Below are 16635 nucleotides of genomic sequence, written 5' to 3'. Positions count from 1 at the left end.
AATTTTTCCTATTTGAAGAAAAAAATGAACGAACAAGAATGTAACGATTCGCTTTATTTTTACGACACATCTTCGTATAGGTAAGTTCCATGTAATATGAAAATTACAACGAATATCTGTATAGTTAGTTAGATATTCATTTCCTAAAGGTTTCATTTTTATTTTGATATGCACCTTACGAGACGACATGTTACATAAGTCGTGGTTTTCAGATTCGGAAATTAATCTACTCCATCACGTACATACTCGAAAATTCTCCGGTGCACGTGTACCTACTATTTTTGTGATGTTGCTTATTCCAACTCGTAATACGGAATTGAGATGTTAGTATGATATGATTATAACAACTATGGTATGTTACAAAGCCACAAGACTCAGAAGACAAGAAAAAGAAAGGTGAATGCAATTGGCATTGAAAATTTCCACCCATAAGTCCAATCTTTTGAAATATAATCACGTATATTTACACATTTTTACCAATACATAATAAACCAGCATTTAAATTTAAATTACTTACTCAATACCATCAACAAACTCGTAGTATTTATTAAATAAAAGCTTGTACAATGTTGCCTTCGGTTTCGGCTCATTGATCATTGGAAATTTTTTCTACAATTTAGATTCCTCATTTTAGTCAACGATGGTTGCGAGAATGGTTATCAAAATGATCATCTTTAGTTTTGTTTCAATTCTTGTTTTTAGTCATATTGTGACGTGTTTTCCATCTTTGGAAGGTAATTTTCTTTCATTGTAATAATATTTTATTCAACGATTCTGAAAAGTCGACCTGTGTGAGAGAAAATCGATTATGGGGTTGTAGGTATAAGGTGGTTTTATTTTTAAAAAATATTAAGTTACAATTCAAGTAGAGAAAAACAAATGGAAAAAAATTTAACTTTGATGTTTTGAAATGAAAAATAATTCAATGATTAATATTACTTAATATCAAGCGAAGCTGCAGTTTTTTTTATTTTTATAATAAGCATTTGAAAATAATTATTCATTAATTAAGTATACATTGTTTCATTCGAAAAAATTAATTTTTCAAGAGATTTTTTTTCTTTTTAATTTGGCTACCTATGTACTTGAAAACTTCGTAATGGCTTCTGATCTTAATTAGATGCGATGCGGTTGTTTTTTTTGTTAAATTTTCTTCTTTGTCTGTAGGTTTTTAGTCTTATTAAAAAGAGGAAAAAAATTGTACGTATCTAATTAATGAAACAGTTGTAGTAATTTTTCAAATTAATAGATAAATGTTAACTTATCTTTACGTCTGAATCAACATGTCTGAATTTTAAGAGGAAAAATATACAAGATATAGAATCGCATACACAAAACAAAATGAATAAACATGAATTTATATCAAAGTATTTACCTAATAGACATTTTAATGGAAATTAAAATTTCTTATTGTTTCAAATGCTCATAGTATTGTTTTGGGAATCACTGCGTTAAGCATAACATTTGAGGAAATTATTAAAGTTACTTTTCAATGAAACTAGGTACATGTAGGAGTAGGAAGAGGTATCCAACTGACTCCTCAAGAGTTTCAATACTTCTACCTATAGGTATTAGGTATATTGATATTTGATGTGGGCATATTTTAGGCACCTACTTGAGAAGTATATTGACAGTATCATAACCAAGTGGCAAGTGTAAGGTATTATAATAATTTTTCGATCAATGGACATTGACAAGGTTAATGCACCGTTAACACAAAGCGGCGCGGAGTGAAAAGGGGATATCAATAAGTGTCTATACCTTTATATTCTGCAACATATACTAACTAAAGACATACTTACTTATACATACCTACACATGTGCATTGTTAGATTTTAAAAAAAAAAGTTATGTAATTAAAATAAAGCAAGGTACCTAGACCTACGTAGGTACGAGTAATTTCTTTTTTTTATGATACCCACCTGAAGTGAAGAATAATTTTTATAGTGCACTTTTGTCGGTGATTAGGTATGTACTTGTAGCTTCTAGCTTGGTAGTAAAAAGAGAAAAACACACCAAAATAAACTTTATAGGAGGGCTTTATTTGGCCGGTAAGAAGACAATGACCTCCCTGGTAACAAAATTCTAATAATTTAAAACTTGTGATTTTTCATTTTTTTAAAAGTTTTTATTTTTAACAAATCTTTGGAAAACTATATAAATTAATTCTCTGCTTTCGAATAATTTTCAAGTCTAAAAAATTGTCTTATCGTGTGAAAGGTACTCTGAAGTAGGAGTTCTCTCTCCTTCCCCCTTCCCCACCTCGCCCAATATTGAGCCAGTGCCAGATTTGTAAAGTCCAAATCAATTAGTCAATATTTTGACTTTTTAAAATAATTGTTTTTAGTCATTGAAATTTTTCAAATTTGCTCACTATAAAATTATGCACAGAGAAATCAAACTGAACAAAACTAAGCCCAATAAAATTAGGCACATCAAAATCAAAAATGTAACAAAATGAGGTTCAACCAAAATAATCCCAACAAAATTGAGTTTTAAAACAAAAAATTAAGCCAAAAGAAATTGGGCACAGAAAAAATTGGAGCTGAACCGAACTTAGCACAATTAAATTTGGCGCGACAAAACAAAGTCCTGCAAATCAACTTCAAAAAAATCAAACCATATAGAAAAAAAATCAAGAACATCAAAATCAAGTCCAAAAAAATCAACCCCTACAAGAAATCAAGGTCAACAAAGATTAGATCCAATAAAATAGATTTCACTACATACAAAACATTAGGCTAAAAAATTCAATGTAATAAAAAAAAATTAGGCACCACGAATAACTAAAAATACGAGTAACTAAGTAAATTAGACACAATGAAACTTGGTAACAACAAAGTTTGGTGCAACAAAAAATTAAGCTCAACAAAATTAAGCCCAACAAAAAATTGAGCTTAACAAAATTGAGTATACCCTACCTAATGAAGAATGAAGCCCGATAAAGATTGGGCTCATCAACAAAACAAAACAAATGAGCACAAACAAAATTATGACCGATAAAATTAAATTCAACACGAAATTAAGAACCTCAAAAAATTAAGTCTTAATATTATGTATGTAATTTTGGCACAATAAAAATCAAGCTCAAGAAAATTAAGCACAACTAAACTCAACACAATAAATTTGGGTCCAACAAAACTTGCCACAACAAACTGAGAACTTAACAAAACTCAACGCAACAAAATTTGGTGCAACCAACAAAATTAAGCCCAACAAAATTATAGCTAATAAAATTGAGCTCAACGCAAAATTAAGAACCACATAAAATTAAGTCTTATTAATTTAAGCACAATAAAAATTAAGCTCAAGAAAATTAAGCACAACTAAACTCATCGCAACAAACTGAGCTTAACCAAACTCAACACAACAAAGTTTGATGCAACCAACAAAATTAAGCCCAGACAAATTAAGTCTTATTAATTTAGGCACAATAAAAATCAAGCTGAAGAAAATTAAATTAAGCACACAACTAAACCATAAAGACAACAAATTTGAGCCCAATAAAACTTGCCACAACAAACTGAGCTTAACCAAACTCAACCCAACAAAATTGAGCACATCAAAGAACTTTGGCCATAATAAAAAAGTTAAGCTCAAAATCAAACAAAATAAACTTTACCACAACAAAATCTTCATGAAATTAAATCCAACAAAACCAAGTTCAGCCCAACAAAAAATTAAGCCAAATCCGAAACAGACTTAAGCTCAATAAAGAATTAAGACCAACAAGCATTCAACTCATCTAAGATCAAACAAAACAAAATGAAGCCCCAAAAACATGATGTTTGATACAATCAAGCCCCATAAAGCTGAGTTAAAAAAAATTAAGTCCAACAAAATTGAGACCAACAAAAAATTAAGTACAACGAAATTGATCCCAACAAATCAAGCTAAGCAAAATTGAGTCTAACAAAAAACTAAGTCTGACAAAATTAGGCACAACAAAAAGTTGAGCCCAACAAAATTGAGACTCAACAATAAACTTAAGCACGATGAAAATACGTAATCCCAACAATTTTTAAGTAAAACAAAACTCAAGTCTCCTCTCCAAAATAATAATCTTCACAAAATCAAACACAGTAGAGAATTGAGCCTAACAAAATTCGGCTCAACAAAAAAAAGAGCATAACAAAATGAAGCCCCACAAAAAGTAGATCTATGAAAATTCAAGTCTGGCAAAAAATAAGCTCAACAGAATTAAACGTAATGAAATCCAATCCAACAAAACTATGAGCTCAAATTTTGTAACAATATTTTTTTTTAAAAGAATGGTTCATTTTTGTAAGATGCTGGATTCGAATATTTCTGTGCTTCAGTACTTATTCGATTTTAGACTGTTCTAACACCTCTCTATTAAGCTGAAAAGCTACAAAAATGAGAACAATTTGATGTCTGGTCATTTTGTGAGGTTGCTTAGATTTTTCAAGGCTAGACCTAGCCTTGAAAAATCCTTTTGTTTTGTTAACTTTTAGTTTTCCAATTTCACATCTATGGCTTCTCAGGCGGATTTTTTGATGATTTTTCATTTTTCTTTTCTCTTCATTCCTCATTACACGTAGCTTCTTGTAAACTCATCAAAAAGTGTCATTTACTCGAAAAAAAGATTATATTATTTTGATATTTTTGTTAAAATTTCAAAAAAAAAACTTTTTATAATTTTTTTTTTTCAATTAAGTACCTATAAAAAGTCTAAAAAATTACAACTTTTTTTTCTTTTTAAATTGAAGAAATTGAAACTAGTTTTTTGTGTAAAAACGCAGTAGAAAGACCACATAAAACTAGAAAAAATGTAAAAAATTGACAAATAAAAACCACTAAAAAAATTGCAAATAAGTCTTACTTCAAATACTAAAAAAAAAATCAACCGCTACTTGAATAGAAATAATTCCATTCAAAAATATGTACTATTTTGGACTTCGATTAAAAATAAGAAAATTTAATTTAAAAAAAATTAAAAAAGGATTATACGAGTAATTTACGATACACTTAAAACTTGGAATACCTACCTGCATTTAAGGAAAAAGACTGTTCAAAAAATAGAACTTAGTCTAAAAAATCACATACATTTTCCTTAGGAAAAAAATACCATAACTTGAAGAAGAAACCAAAAGTTTCTTAGTCATTGCTCCTCTTTTTTTTCTTTTAATAATCAATTCTCACTTGGAGTGGAATCTTTTTACACACCTCCTTCCCTTTAAAAATTATGCGTGCATTATTTTTTTTATTTTATTTTTTCTCAGAAATGAGTTCAATTCTCTTGTAATTAAAAAAAAAAAAAAAAAAAAAAAAAAAAAATTGGCAGATCAATATTGCATATAAAAATCCAAAATACTCTCAACTTACGTAACTTATATTTGTAATTAAACTTTGAACAATAATTTCGCAGGAGATTCCAGACTCATCAACGACACACACAAGATGCTGGCCAAACTAGGCAAATCGAACATCAAGAAACCAAAACTGCCCAACGAGCCAGTCATTAAGTTTTTGAAAAAACTCGATTGCAATTCCGATCCGAACTTCGATCGCAACAATGCCGATTCCTCAGAGATCTTGGAATCTTGCGACTTCGATAATTGGGAAATCAATGAAAAAGCTGCGAAGAAAAAACCATCGTCTAAAACTGCAGAAACCATTCGTGAAATCAGCTCTACTACCCATACATTCAGTACTTACAGACAAGGGGGTGAAAGTAAACCTTCCAATGAACCAAACACAGGTGTACAAAATTCGGGAAAAGTCAATGATAAGAAACCGTCGACAAAAAATGGTAAAAATTCTGCTGGAACGAGTGGTAAAAAAACAGCCCAGAGAAAACATTATACTGAAAATCCATCGGACAGTATTAATTATGATGATAACGTCGATGATGACGATGAGGAGGAGCAGGAGGTGGAGGAGCAGGAGGAACCTACAACTGGTGGTGGAGATGTAAAAGATATCGACTATGGCGATAACGATGGATTATTCGTTCGTATTCTTCTAATGTTAATATTGGTTATGCAAAATGCATTCGTATTCGTATTATTTTTATTTTATAGAAGTATGAAGAATAATGCTAAATAATGAATGTAATACCTCTAGATAAATAAACGCAATTTAACGATAATCCAATAAAATTTTTCACGATGGTCGTTGCACTCGATTACGAAACACCTCATTTTATATTACATATATTTATACGAACAAAATAATAAATTCGTGACCCTTACGAGTGAAAAAAATGTCCGCGTGTTACTCCCAAGTAGCGATTCCAGCCACGTGACGTGGATACCCATCTTTTTCTGTCCATTTCCTCAAAGATAGGAGAAAAAAATCCTCATCAAAACGCAGCATAAAAAATTACAAAAAAAATATATGTATAATAATAATAAAAATAAAAAAAAAACCTACAAGCACACGCCGAATACTATACCATAGGATTACATCTAAGAAAGCACACGAATGGAAAGTGCAGTACAGACTGCTGAGATGGAGAGAGAAAAGAGTGGTAATAATTCAGTTGATGAATGTAGCTGACACACTTGTTATTTCAACTGATCTGGCTGCTTATAGAAGACTTTGAGGTATGATTGTTAGACGACTAGTGCCTTCGGAAAACAAATTATTATTCTAGTAATTTCTTAACAACGTTGTTATCTTGTTAAAAAAAAAAAAAAAAAAGACGTTGCTTTTCTTTCATCTTATATACCTACCTGTATACTGTACAAATTAACATTGTACTCGAAAACAAAGTCACGCCGCCATGGAATTTTAAAAGCTGCCGGCTTTTCAAAATAGGTATATGGTACCTGCCTATTCAGAGAAAGTGATTTTTTAAATATCGTTACAATATGGTAATTTTATAACCGCGATCTCGATGCAGCGATGGTTGAAACAATACCCAATAATGTGCCCGAAAAGCTTATCACTTTTTTGATGTCTGATTAGTTATCAGAGTCAAATTTTCATTTCGGTTTCTTTGGTATGGATGGCCCCTGGTGCCATTGCATAACGTGACTTGTACTTTCTTCCATACTTTTCCTTTATTTTTTTTTTTTGAGTTGGAATTGTTGCATTTTGTTTTCGTTGCGCTTGCTCGCCGCCATCACCAAAGTATATGCGAGAAGACTCGCTCGTATGTATGAGTGGGTAGGTACCTATAAGGTGTATGGTGTATGTGGTATATGCTGATATGCTTATTAATTTTTCTAATTAAGCGACCACGGTAATAGGTTTAGAATGTCTTCACTTCTATGCTACAATTTATATATATAACGTAGGTACGTACGAGTACATGCCTACACTTTCACGAATAAAGAAATTGATAATTACGCCGAGTTATAAGATAAATGCGTTCGAAACAATAACGCGAGTAGTTTCTTTGGTATTTCCTAGTAACTCGAGGATGAAAGGAAAAATTTATAGATACGTAGAAGATATCTGTTCCATCTAAGTATAGGTATCAACTTGAACCGAAAATGAATGAGATATCGAGGAACTTATTTTTTGGATTTTTTTCTTGGTTCTCCTCAGCTCCTCATATTTTTTTTGAAATTTAAGGTTGGAGGATGCCAAAGGATTGTACCCAAAAAAATGCACAGAGATTCGAACTTCGTGCCCTGGAATTAGTAGGAATTGATATATCTTACCATGTTCTAATAATTTGGCAAATTTTACCCAAAATTGGAAGGAAACCTCTTGGCCACTCAGCCTTAATTTTTATCCCGAGCATGAAGATAGGATAGTTTTCAAAAAATTTCAGCAGCTCGAATAGAGAATTGAGGAACCTATCTACGAGGATTAAAACTTTTCAAAAAATGCTACCCAAAAATTGCATAAATTGGTGAAGAAATCGAATGCCCAGTAAGGTACCAAATATCTCATTTTCTAGTCACACATAAATTACAATCACGTTTAGAGGGCGAGTTGAGTAAGGGAAAGAGTTATTTTTGGAGGAGGGCTGATTTACTAGAAAAAAAGTTGTGAAATGTTAAGTAAAAATACCTGGAAAATTTCTAGAATTGTAACCATCCAATCGCACAGTTCGATTCGGAATTTTAGGATTTATTTTTGAAAAATGAGTTCGAAAATAACTTTTTACTCTTGTGTCAAGAGTGGCCTTCAAAACTCGTTGATCTATTAGAATGTGGTCAAGAAAGAAGGTACGTTATTCATTTGACCATTTCAGGAGTTTCAGGCACTTTTTTTTTGAAAAAATCTGAGCCTAAAGAATTCACTCTTATTCTCAATCATGTCGATATTGAGCCTCATTAAAACTCTTTGGTGTGTAGAATTTATGGTCAAAAAAGAAGATTCTCTGATTTTTTTTGAAAAAAGCTTTGGTTTCTACTCGTAAAAATATACTCTTTCTTATAGATAAATGTCTCTTATCAAAACGCTTTGATAGTTAAAATATGTCGCTTAGACAGAAAATTTCTGGAGTTTATTATGGGTGCCCAATGGTCCGTTTTGGAATTTTGAAATATTTTTCAAAAAATTGGTCCCTAAAATATTTTTTTTGCAACTCCAGTTAGAATTGGAACTTTATGTAATTTTTATACAATTTTGAATGAAAATTTAGAATTCTATAGGATCAGAAATTTCCAGTTTTGCCCGTTGATTTTTTGATCGGGGAGGGGGGGGGTGGAGGAGGACGGAGTGTCTTATGGATCTTAATTCGTATTCTGGTGTGAAAATAATTGAAATCTGTGTCCAAGTAATCAAAATGTTCTCTTTTTAGTTTTCTCAAAAAATTTCTTTTTGTACATTTGAATGTTTTTATAAGGGCATTTTAATCAGAATTAGGTACGGTTTTCTCCCTTTACCCCTTCAGAGTGTTCAGACCCAATTTGGAAAGTCAGTTGTTTGAACAGAAAATTGTGGTTGCCCAATGGTCTATTTTGGAATTTTGAGATATTTTTCAAAAAATTGGTCCCTAAAATATTTGTTTTTAATATAACTCCAGTCAAAATTAAAACTTTATGTAGGTACGTAGTTTTTAGAATATTTTGAACAAAAATTTAAAACCGTATATAGGACTCTCAATTTCCCATTTCGTCACTCCATTTTTTTGGTGGGAGAGACTTACGAATCTTAATTCATATTTGGTGTGAAAATAATTGAAATCGGTGTCCAAGAGATCAAAGGTTTCCCTTTTTAGTTTCTTCAAAATATATTTTTTGGTACCTATTTTGAATATTTCTATCAGAGCATTTAATCAAAATTATGGATTTTTCCCTTCACCTCTTCAGAGTGTTAAGACCAATTTTGAAAGTTAGTTATTTGAACAGAAAATTTAACGTAGGTACCTACCTACCCAATTTTTTCATATTTTTGAATGGTACCAACACTGCAACTTTTTGTACTCGTCACGTTTGAATTTCTTGAATTTTTATTTCGAATTTCAAAATTACTTATTCTCATCAAAGTCGCACGAGATGATTTTCAATATTCTTTCTTATTTACCTATTTAGGTAGGTATTTATTTTATTTTATTTTCAGATTATTGTCATTATCATTAATCCCCAGATAAAGAATGAAATTATTTCGATTTTAATGGTTTTATTAACAAACGAACATGTAACAAGATCCCATTTTTTAAAACAACGTTCTTCTTTCGTATTCACAACACTCCGTGAAAAACGAGGAAAATATGAAAATTGACTACCTATTTGAAAAATTCAAAATCTAAAAAAAAATTACACTTTAAAATGAAATTCTGAAAAAAATTACAATTTGGTTTGAAATGAAAAAATGTTCTTGAAAAGAAATAATCTAGAAATGAGATATTATTACATACTGTTGCTAAATGTGCACAAATTAAAAGGAAAATGATCTCTATAAATCTCAATAATAATTCTAAAGATAGATACCTACATGAAAATGTAAAACACTATTAAATGGAAATTTAAATAAACCAATTTTGGATTCTTAACTCAAAATGAAATGCTAAAAGTGAAAATAATACATGAAATGCAAAAAACATCACTATCATTCCTTTTCTTAAATGTACCTACCCTTAGGTATATGTACCTGAAGGAAGTTCAAAAAAAGTCGTCGATATTTTTTCAAAAAATTCTCGGAGTGAGTTTTGAATTTAACAAAAAATCAGGCAAACTATTTTTCGAAAGAGGAAGAGGGAGAGGAGAGGAGAGGACGTCAATTTTTATTCTCCATAAATGAGTGTGTGAGAATGCTAAATTCACCTCTGGGAAGTATACCTAGATCTACACACCAAGAGTGAGCATTGAGCAATACATTATCATTATGGTAGGTAGCTGTTGAGTTTTGCTCAATCTGACAAGATGGAGGACTACAAATAAAAATGGAAAAATATGGTACGATATAAAAAATTATTCTGGAAAATAGATGTCTAAAATTGTGATAAAGACCACATCAAATTATGATTTGAAAAAAAACCTCTTCAAAATACATACTTGGATAATTCAACTTCTGTTCATGCTGCTACCCCAAATTAAATTTTAATCGCTGAATTTAATTTTTCGATACCTACCGGGTAAATTTTGAAAAATTGAAAAGCTCATTCTATCCACAAAAAACTTGAAATTGTATCAAATTGAGGCAGGTGTACAAGGCTGAAATTTAGTTCATGCTTCATTTCTGACCTCCCAAATTGATTGGAAGAGGTTTCCAGCCCTTTCTAGAGTCTCCAGTGGATTTTTGGATTTTTTCAGTTCTAGAAAAATCGCTTAGGTACTCTCTAAATTTGAAACAGTCAATTTCACTGCTTAGCAGTCACGACATTTTGCCTTTTTAAAGCAGTAGTTTTGTTTTACTGCAAAACAGTGAAAAATTACTGAATTGGTCAGTAAAAAATCATTTTGACTGACCAATTCAGTAATTTTTCACTGTTTTGCAGTAAAAAAAAACTACTGCTTTAAAAAGGCAAAATGTCGTGACTGCTAAGCAGTGAAATTGACTGTTTCAAATTTAGAGAGTAGGCTATGAAAAGAGCCAAAATAAAGTTCAGTGCCTATGAGCTCGAATAACCATGTCTTTGTGACCTTCTTGATCGATCGAGGAACAAAATTTTTAAAATCTGATTCTGCCAGATTTATTCCAAAATTTTCTTAAGCGATTACCTATTTTTGATTTTGAGAGAAAAAATGGAAAAATTCTAGTTCACAAATTTATTAGCATAAAAAACTGAAATGTGGTTTTTACCTTATTTTTGATCCCCAGAATCGATCGGTAATTCTTCAGAACTGTTGCAGAACTTCCACAGTCTACATATTATAATGTTTGAATTTTTCGACCTCCCCCCCTCCAACAAAAAATTAAAATGTGGTATTGAACCAGCAGCTTTTTTTATTCTTTCACTAATTTGATCAAAAAGTACACAAGAATGGAGGCATCAAGTTCGTGGGTGGTAAATTCAATTTTGGTATAATTTTTCAGTTTTTCTTTTCAAAGATAATCTCTGGAGAAAATTTTGGATTTAAATTTTATAGCTCCCCAAAACTGAAGGATTCAAAAATCCACTGGATGCTCTATAAAATTGTTCAAAATCACCAACAATCAATTTGTAGATATACTCAAGTCAATAAGGTATGAATCAAATTTCATCTTTAAAAAATAATCTCTGAAGACAGATTTGAAGTGACAGAGATAGATTTTGAAAATTTTCATCTAAATCGATCTCAAAGGATCACAGAGACAGTTAATTCGAATTTATGAGGACTGAATTTCATTTAGACTCTTTTTGTACCTGAAAATTTTCCCAACACTGGAAAATCTAAAAATCCTCCGGAGGCTCCAAAACAGGTCAAAGCCTCCACCAATAAATTCAACAGGTAAAAAATAGAATGAAACCCAAATTTAATTTTTCTACTTTATTAGATAGGTACCTAATTTGATATGAGTTTTTATTCATGGAAAATGGGTCAAATCTAAAATTTTAAAAATTCATCAAAAAATCGAAATTTAGCTTGCAAGTGTACTTTTGAATCTTTGAATGTATTTTCGATGCTTCTTTGTTCAACCCAAAAGTTTTTCTGGGGGTAATACCATGTTAATATAACTCTCCTTTCCCTCCGCTCCTAAAGAAGTGGAATTTTCCTTTGCTAAACAAATTGCTCTAATCGTTGACAACCTTATTGAGTTATTGCATTAAGAATAATCTATTTATTGACCCGCAATTAAAAAATATTTCTCCGTACATCTTTTTGGCAATACACATTACACAAACTCACGCCCATCAACCGCATGCAGCTGATCATCAATACCTACGCATATTAAAAGGTAATTGATACCATAAACGCGACCAACAGCGTACTTAAATTAACACCGAAATTACCTACCTATCTATCGGTAATTACTTATACCTTTACTCCCACCTTGGCAAAAATTCCACTTTAATTTCACGTCCATTAAAATTACTTATCCAGAGTGCATTTAATTCGTCGGGTCACCCGAGCCTTCAGTATCCATAGCCAACGACGGACGATTTTGCACAGTGATGCTTAAATTTTAATGACAACTGGGGACAAGAGCCAAGAGGTAGTAAAAGAGTTGGGGATTGGTATTGGTAGGTATCATAGAAAGAGATTCTCTCCAGCTCTGGTGCTGGTGTATAGTAATCGAAGTCTCGGACCTACATTCAAAGTCAATGCCACGGCGAGCTGTACAGTGAATAACATCTTTCTTCGTTGAAACGAAGTACGAATAACGACTTCTCTGGAAGGAGACTTTTCTTTCACGGTATAAACGCGAACATCTTGTCATTATATTGTTGAGAGCCGAAGGTGCAGTGTACTAGAAGGCGTACTGTTTCGCGTTTAGCGGCTTCCAATCTTTATATGAACCCGTTATGTACTAAAGTTGTTCTCTTTATAATATTTTTATCGAACTTATCAAGTTTTTTCGCTATCGTTGGTTTGTTTTGATTTCGATTTTCGGTGCGGTTTTTTGATTTTTGCGCGCGAGTTGTTTGCACAAATTTTTCGTGTTGATGATCCCTTTTTTTGTCAAAATTTTGGTGATAGTGATTTAGTGCGACGGTTTTCTGCTGCTTTGCTGCTTATCTATCTACTGATGCTGTTGGTGTTTGTGATTACCGAACCTTTTATGGATTTTCATAGTGAGTCAATGATAACTTTTTAATTTTAAAATACCTACTTGAGGAGTTTGATAGATAATTATTGATAATTTCGTTCCATAAATGAGTCATTTTTTGGGATCAAATCTCATCGAAAGAGTTCCTATTGCCATGCTTAAAAGTGCTAATTTTGAATCACGTGCAATCGTCGATCAATGATCAATCTATTTGTACCTAATTCTGGAGACGAATCGGATTTTCCATCAATCATCGATCTCTCGAGATCATTGATTTAATCTCACTCATCAACATCACGATTCGATGAATCAATAATAAATCACACGACCCCCCTCTCCTCTCCTCACCCCTCTTCCTTCAACACGGAAGGAAACGACACACATCGATGCCAAACATCGATGAGCATTGAGCAAGAGCTAATTCACATGTACCTACACGTTTCATTGATCAAGCCCCGAGTGCCAAAATAAAACACTCGAGAAGTGTTCGAATAAATCACATGTCCAAATAATCCGTTGTACGTTCAAAAAAAAAACACATATTCGCGTACAAAAAGGAAACCAGGCGTTATTCGAATACCGCAGCAGAGTACTCCATTATAATCCTTTGATGATTTAATGAATGTGTCGGTTCGGTACGATGGTACTATACGTATTCGTATACCTTTACCTACCTATACTTACACATCACACATGTATGAATATTTACATACATGAAACTGTTCAGAAGCTACCGTTAAGTCGAAAGAATGCTGTTTTATTTTGCATCGGCATCGCTAAGTAATTCATAACAAGTCCAGACGTGTGAAGAAATTCTCTCGATATCAACAACGATCTCGTTTCTTCGTCGACTCTTTTTTTTACTTACGAGCCGAAAATACGAGTATAATGCTTTTCGATGCCGAATTCGCGAAAAAATTTTCAAGAATTTATAGTAACGTGTTGGTGATGATGAAAAATTCGAAAGTGGCAGTTTTATTTAATAATGAACGAGATTGGGAAGGAGGGCAATATATGTAAGATGTAGGGGAAATTTTAGGGAATTCTTTATTAGGTACCAATTAACGAAATGATGGTTAATTTTGAAAAAAAAAAAGAATTAGGGAGTTGGAGAGAGGGAATCAGGTGTCTCCAGATCTGCTTTTGGCTCTTCTAGTGCCTTCATTTTCAATTCCTCAATTTTTGATTGAAGTGCTTCTAGCTTTGACTCCCAAAAAGTTCAAAAACAGCGTCCATCTTCAGGCTTGGGGGTAGGAGTGGTGACTTGTGACTTGTGAGAGTTAGAATAAATAATCAAGATGATATTCGGATTCAGAGCCTCAGAAACTTGAGACATGATACCTGTGCCTTACGAAATTAGGTACCTACTTATCATTTTTTCCATGTTTGGGGTGAATTAGCTCTCTCTGTGGTAGAAGTTAGGGAGATTAGATATGAAAACGAAGTCAATTTTCGAACTCAGCATCCCCAAAAATTCGACAAACGATGCCACACACAACATTATTTGTCATTTTGAATTCGTATCGAAATTCCCATCTTTTTTCTCCCTACTTGGTATAAGCTCTTCATTACACCTTTTTTTTTTGTTCTATGCGATGTAAAGGAATATGATTGATCTTACATGTACACAGATTAGAGTATACAGGACCATAGACAGAGGTCGAATTAGATTGATTTTAATTACTCACTAGTTACTCATAATTTATTGAGATTTCGAGAAATTTTCCAATGATATTTTCTAGGGTTAGGTTATGAGATAACCTCCCTGTCTGTCCCATAATCATTTGAAAAAAATTCCTGAGTAGAAGAATGTTCGTTTTTTAATGCTTTACAGAATTTGTTTGGGCTGTTTTTTTTCTTTTTTGGAATTTTCATTTTTAATGAAGTACCTACCTAGGAGATTATTAATTGAGAGAAATCACAATTTTCCCACAGAATTCTCCCCCAAAATTTTTGTGATTGTGAAAATGTTGAGGGGTTTTCGTCTACGTACCAGTTTCAAGTCAAATATAAAAAAAAACAACTTTAACAGTCAATGAACCTATGGACCTGATTTTCAGACAATTTTTCAATGCTGATGGGAATGTGGGAAGTTTTCATTTTTTTTTTTTTTTTTTTTTTTTTGATTAAATGCTTTACCCTGCTTGACAAGTAAGTAAGATACCCACAAAAAAAATCAATACCAAAAACATTTTTCTCGATGCTTATTGCTTACTTTATAACTTTTGATTAACTTTTTTGCCCCTCAAATTCTTTTTATTCTTTTTTAAAAAGAAGATCGAATTACAATTGAGAAAATCACAATTTAAAAAAAATCCACCATCACCATCCTATGTTGCGATTGAGGACGAGTCAGTAGTTTTCTCATTCTCCATATACCAATTGGAAACAATAGATGTGTTGTTTTTACACGGATTTTGGCAGATTTAGAATCCACGAGAATCTGCTAAGTATAGTAAGTAGTAGCTTTTGAAAATGAATTTTGGATTTTACTCGAAAAAAGAAGACTTTTGAGGTTTTGAAAGTTGATGAATGGAATCTAAAAAGTATTAAAAAAAAGAGATTAAAAAAAACTTCACGCACAAGAAAAGCTACTCCAGCTGAAAGTCGATTAGGTCGATTTTAATGATACATATTTTCTTGCATGAATACTTATGAGTAGGAAGTCTTTAAAAATTACTTCAAAAATTACCTACTTTTTTCTTGAAGGTTTGGTCAACCTTTCTTTTATGAATCCCACAGGAAAAAATTCGTCATAATAAATTTTTTTTGTTTTTTTTTGTTTTCCTACAACTTATGTTTGAGCATTTTCTTTATATATGCGTAATTTTGAAAATTGTTGCAAAAAAACCAAAATGTAGACCTCTCTGAATTGGAAAAAAAATGAATAAAAAATGGCAGTTTTTTCAACTTGTAGAAAATGAAATTTACAACCTTTATTGCCTGATAAAATTTTTCGTAGGATCAACATTTTAATGAGAAATCAGCTGAAAACGTATTTTTACACACCATTTTGTTGATCTACAATAACGAGAGTTCCAATTTTCTATTTTTTTTTTTTTTTTCTAACGAGGAGACCTTTTGAGCTCATACTGAATTGAACGAAGCCAAGCTTGGTCGAAAGAGCATCTCCTAAAACCCCTGAAAACCAAAATTTCAGGTGCTAAAGCTCTTCATTGGATTTTAGACACATTTTTGAAAATTATTTTTAAAAAAAATTAAAAACTGCTCTAAGGGCAATTTTTAAATTTTTTCATGAAATACAAATTTTTTGAACAAAGTGAATCAATTCCTTCAGTTGAACTTTCACACATTAATAGCCAAATACTAGTTTTGGGCCATTCTGGAGCCTCCAGCGGTTTTTCAAATCTTTCCAGAATTTTTATTGAATCGCTATGGAAGGGTCAAAAATGAACTTTGGCACGTATAAATTTGGTCAATGCTGATTGGGCACTCTGTCGATCGTTATAAGTGATTACAGCAAAATTCCAAGAGTGTGAGTGAGTTCAAATGTGAATTTTTGACCAATTTGTAAATTCTAGAAAAAGTGAAAAAAATTGAATTTTCAAAGAAAGA

General features: G+C 31.8%; 2 protein-coding genes across 3 annotated transcripts in view; both read left to right on the top strand.

The window, feature by feature from the left end:
• Nucleotides 1-602: 602 nt before the first annotated feature.
• LOC135843930 (uncharacterized) lies at nt 603-6148 on the top strand. Its single transcript, XM_065361984.1, has 2 exons — nt 603-734; nt 5390-6148. Exons 1-2 carry the CDS (start codon nt 641-643, stop codon nt 6067-6069), a joined length of 774 nt encoding a protein of 257 aa, XP_065218056.1. The 5' UTR covers nt 603-640; the 3' UTR covers nt 6070-6148.
• Nucleotides 6149-12616: 6468 nt separating this feature from the next.
• The window catches only part of f (forked), a 102793-nt gene continuing 98774 nt past the window's right edge, over nt 12617-16635 (top strand). Inside the window, exon 1 of one of the 2 annotated variants that reach the window (XM_065360022.1) lies at nt 12617-13084. The gene's annotated coding sequence lies outside the window, so the exon portion shown is untranslated. The remainder of the gene's footprint in view (nt 13085-16635) is intronic. The other variant, XM_065360024.1, reaches the window with a different exon arrangement.

Source organism: Planococcus citri, chromosome 4, assembly GCF_950023065.1.
Source record: "Planococcus citri chromosome 4, ihPlaCitr1.1, whole genome shotgun sequence".
Taxonomy (NCBI): domain Eukaryota; kingdom Metazoa; phylum Arthropoda; class Insecta; order Hemiptera; family Pseudococcidae; genus Planococcus; species Planococcus citri.
The sequence above is the reverse complement of the archived record's forward strand: the minus strand, read 5'-3'. Positions and strand labels throughout refer to the sequence as shown.